Source organism: Pelophylax lessonae (assembly GCF_965119305.1).
Source record: "Pelophylax lessonae genome assembly, chromosome: 11".
NCBI classification, from domain to species: domain Eukaryota; kingdom Metazoa; phylum Chordata; class Amphibia; order Anura; family Ranidae; genus Pelophylax; species Pelophylax lessonae.
Genome location: NC_138778.1, coordinates 207107239 through 207112262, shown reverse-complemented (window position 1 = coordinate 207112262; position 5024 = coordinate 207107239). Strand labels below are relative to the sequence as shown.

Genomic DNA, 5024 nt, shown 5'->3' with positions numbered 1-5024 from the left:
AGTACCATCACACGGTGGCCCTGAGCTGGGACCATGGGTGTAGAGATCTCAGTACCATCACATGGTAGCCCCAAGTTGGGAACACAGGTGCAGAGATCTCAGTGTCATCACAAGGTAGACCAAGCTGGGACCAGGGGTGCAGAGATCTCAGTACCATCACATGGTAGCCCCAAGTTGTGACCACAGGTGCAGATATCTCAGTACCATCACAAGGTAGACCAAGCTGGGACCACGGGTGTAGAGATCTCAGTCTCATCACATGGTGGCCCCGAGCTGAGACCACGGTGCAAAGATCACAGTACCATCGCATTCTGGGTGGGGCTGGGAATACAAAGTCAGAGATCTAACTATACACCATGGACAGGTTATACAAGAATCTGTTGTGTGATTAAAATGGACAGGCTAGGACCACCCAACTGGTGTGGAACTATGACTCCTAGTAAGCTTGAATGCCCCCCCCCCCCCATCACACGGAGGCCCCAAGTTGTGACCACAGGTGCAGAGATATCAGTACCATCACAAGGTAGACCAAGCTGGGACCACGGGTGTAGAGATCTCAGTACCATCACAAGGTAGCCCAACCTGGGACCACGGGTGTCGAGATCTCAGTCTCATAACATGATGGCCCCGAGCTGGGACCACGGTGCAAAGATCACAGTACCATCGCATTCTGTGTGGGGCTGGGAATACAAAGTCAGAGATCTAACTACCCCACGGCCAAGCGATACAAGAATCTGTTATGTGATTAAACTGGGCAGGCTAGGACCACCCAACTGGTGTGGAACTATGACTCCTAGTAAGCTTGAATGCTCCCCCCCCATCACATGGTGGCCCCAAGCTGTGACCACAGGTGTAGAGATATCAGTACCATCACAAGGTAGACCAAGCTGGGACCACGGGTGTAAAGATCTCAGTACCATCACATGGTAGACCAAGTTATGACCACAGGTGCAGAGATCTCAGTACCATCACATGGTAGCCCCAAGTTGTGACCACAGGTGCAGATATCTCAGTACCGTCACAAGGTAGACCAAGCTGGGACCACGGGTGTAGAGATCTCAGTCTCATCACATGGTGGCCCCGAGCTGAGACCACGGTGCAAAGATCTCAGTACCATCGCATTCTGGGTGGGGCTGGGAATACAAAGTCAGAGATCTAACTACCCCACGGCCAAGCGATACAAGAATCTGTTGTGTGATTAAAATGGGCAGGCTAGGACCACCCAACTGGTGTGGAACTATGACTCCTAGTAAGCTTGAATGCCCCCCCCCCCCCCCCAGGGAGCACAGTGGAAGAGAGCAAACGGTCTGATCAATAGTATAAAATCTCTTTTACACAAAGCTAAATCTGCCGAGGACCACAAAAATACCATACGCAGCACACTCGCCTCCATTCCAAGGCAAACCACACAAGTTCACCGTTCCATCCTCGCGCCCTCCGATCCCGGACACCCACCTGAACAATACACAGACCTCACCGCTTCCTCCCTCAAAAATACACAGAAAACACAATACATAAACCCACCATCTCATGAGCAATACATACAATGCCGTTTCCTCCCTTTTACATAGGCACAATGCATATTCTGCTGGCGCTCCTCGTCAATTGCAAGCTCTTGAGAAAGTTCCTCTGCTCCTTCCTCTAATAAGCAACACGCGCCTGTCATTTCCTGTTCTTTTGGGAACTTTATGGCTCATTCTGCCCCTTTGTCTTCATTTCTTCCTTCTTTTGACTTTATACAAGTATATATATATATATTTTTTGGTTGTCTTCGATCATGTGTCTACCTATCTTTCCATCGATCAATCTATCTCTCAATCAGACAACTTAAAATCTAAATGTGCGATCTGTGGTTTAGCAGTAGAAAAATGAAAATATCTTAAGCCAACGACAAATGATATCTCCCTAAAAAGGGGATTGTGGAAACATCTGCCAGTCCTAGATTGCACCAAAACCCTTCACCATATCCAGTGCCAGGACAAGGGGTGGGCAGGAGGGACGGCTGCCCTGGGCGCAATGGTTTATTGCAGGGATGGGGGGGGGGGGGGGCTTGACCCTAACCCTAAGGGACTGGGGGGGGGGGATTTGGCATCTTTGCCCTGGGTGCTGCACTTGATGGACTGAAGCATCTTTCCTTTAACCACTTGCCGACTGCCTAACGCCGATCTACGTCGGCAGTCAGCCCCTCACAGGCAAAGTGACGTAGGGCTACGTCGCTAGCTTGTGAGGGTCTAGGGAGCGAGCGCGCACCCCCGGAGGCGCGCCCCCGCTCCCGCGTGGTCACGGACCCCCCCCGCGCGTGTGACCAGCGGACCCGATGTCCGCCGGTCACTCGGCGATCGGCGGGGGAGAGGGAGAATGTCAGGCAGCTTGTGTAAACAAGCCACCTGTCATTCTCCTCGCTGTAAAGACACTGATCACATGGATCTACTATGTAGATCCGTTGATCAGTGTCCTTACAGCTCAAGCCACAGCCAATCACAGTAGAAAGCACGCCCCTAGGGATACACACAGCCCCTCCCTCCCAAATAAAGTTAACCCCTTCACAACCAGTGTATTTTTACAGTAACAGTGCATATGTATAGCACTGATTACTGTAGAAATGTCACTGGTAACCCCAAAAGTGTCACAAATGTCAGTCAAGGGTCCGATCTGTCCGCCCCAATGTCGCAGTACCGCAAAAAAAATCGCAGATCGCCGCCATTATGCGTTAAAAAAAAAACAACAAAAATGACAAAAATCTTTCCCTTTGTTAGTAAACGCGATAACTTTTGCGCAAACCAATCAAAATACGCTTTTTGCGATTTTTTTTACCAAACATATGTAGCATAAAACAAATTGGCCGAAAATTTTAAAAAATTTTGATTTTTACTTTTTTTTTGGGGGGAATTTCATATAAAAAAATGTGAAAAATATTGTTATTTTTGCAAAATTGACGCTCTTTTTTTGTTTATAGCGCGTGATCAAAAAATCGCACAGGTGATCAAATACCACCAAAAGAAAGCTCTGTTTGTGGGAAAAAAAGGACGTCAAATTCGTTTAGGTAGAGCGTTGCACGACCGCGCAATTGTCCGTTAAAATCACGCAGTGCCGAATCGCAAAATACCCCCTGGTCAGGAAGGGGGTAAAATCTTCCGGGGCTTAAGTGGTTAAGCCCCGTACACACGTACTGATCGTCGGCGAACGATCGGCCGTCTTTTGTCCCCGGGCTGTCGGTGTCTGTTGAAAAGTGCAAAGACAGCACAAGAATTTTGTCCGCCGACTACAGCCGACTGCAGAAGTGATGTCATGTGATGGTTAACTTTCCCTGTGTTTTTTCTTTTCTGAGCATGCCCAGTCTTGCAAATCTGCGGTCTGTCGGCCGAATTCTGTACTGACTGGCGAACAATCGGCCGCTCTGGTGTCGGCATACAAAAATTTTAATGCTTGCAAGACAGATTCTTTTCGGCCGAATGTGCGCTGACGTCTGTCGGAGGCATCATACTAACAAGCATACAATCGGCAGATCGGTCGTCGGCCGAAGCTTTTCGGCCGACGATCGGTACGTGTGTACGGGCCTTAAGGCTCCGTTCACATATAGGCCTTTTGGATCGCGGAATTGCCGCGATTCTGCCCACGATCCTGAACCACTGCAAATCGCGGGACACCCGTGCGATTTCCGTGACTTGCAATGGCACCCCAAACGTGGCACGATTTTGCCACGATTGTCACCCGACAAATCGTGGTAAAATCGCGCAAACAGAATCGTGGGGCGCCTGTCGCCCAAAAGAAGTTTGCGCTGCGTTTGGGGTGCCATTGCAAGTCACGGAATCGCACAGGCGTCCCGCGACTTGCAATGGTTTGGGATCTGCCGCGATTCTGCCCGCGATCCAAAACGCCTATATGTGAATGGAGCCTCACTTTTCTTATTGAGAAAAGAGACCCTCCAAGCATTTGCCTCCTTTGGTGTCTATAGAGGACCTTTTTCTCACCTAAACGCTATACCATACCATAACCTCTGTACCTTAAATGGCGAGGGGGTGGGAGAGGGATATTTATAGGAACACATACAGTATATTCAAAACCCGTCCAGACATAATGATTAAAAATGTTCCACTTATCCATTCACCATTTCATACGACCTCAGCCAATCGGAGTGACTATGCGGCATCACACCCGGGCTCACACATCCGGATCCTGATAGGATTCCATGTCATCGCCTCTCTTTTACCCGATCAGCTCCCCGAAGAGGATTCCCTCCATCAGATCTGGGCACAAAGTGCCTCTTATTGACTGTGGCACATGTTGACAAATTAGGCCAATTATTTTTACACAATCCTTCCTCAATATTTACAGACACCGAGTCTCAGCGAGAAACATGTCATGTTCCATAGACACAATGTATCCCAGCCTATAGAAACTCTCCATCCCAAAATGGATTCAGCCCCTTTTTCTAGCTGGGTGGTTCTTCTCCTTTTTTTCACCCTCTAAACACAGAGTAACAAATTAACTCAGATGCTACATAGTGTTGGGGTACAGCGCAGAAAATGAACTCAGACTCTACAAGGTGTTGGGGTACAGCGCAGAAAATGAACTCAGACTCTACAAGGAGTTGGGGTACAGCGCAGCACATTAACGCACACTCTGCAAGGTGTTGGGGTACAGTTTAGCAAATTAACTCAGACATTACAAGGAGTTTAGGTACAGTGTATCAGTTAACTAAGATTCTACAAGGTGTTGGGGTACAGTGTAGAAAAGTAACTGACTCTACAAGGTGTTAAGGTACAGTGCAGCACATTTACTCAGACTCTACAAGGTGTTGGGGTACAGTGTAGCAAATTAACTCAGACATTACAAGGGGTTAGGTACAGTGTACCAGTTAACTAAAATTCTACAAGGTGTTGGGGTACAGTGCAGAAAAGTAACTCAGACACTACAAGGTGTTGGGGTACAGTGTATCCGGTAACTCAGACACTACAAGGTGTTGGGGTACAGTGTATCCGGTAACGCAGACACTACAAGGTGTTGGGGTACAGTGTATCAGG

At 48.5% G+C, this 5024-nt stretch overlaps 1 protein-coding gene across 3 annotated transcripts in view; it reads right to left on the bottom strand.

The window, feature by feature from the left end:
• The window catches only part of RGS19 (regulator of G protein signaling 19), a 53201-nt gene extending 49036 nt beyond the window's left edge, over window positions 1–4165 (bottom strand). The window contains exon 1 of one of the 3 annotated variants that reach the window (XM_082271550.1): window positions 4109–4165. In XM_082271550.1, coding sequence (XP_082127676.1) covers window positions 4109–4150 — 42 coding nt within the window. In that variant the 5' untranslated portion in view covers window positions 4151–4165. Of the gene's footprint in view, window positions 1–1524; window positions 1652–4108 lie in introns of those variants that run through there. The other 2 variants (XM_082271552.1, XM_082271551.1) reach the window with 2 other exon arrangements.
• Between the last annotated feature and the right edge of the window lie 859 nt (window positions 4166–5024).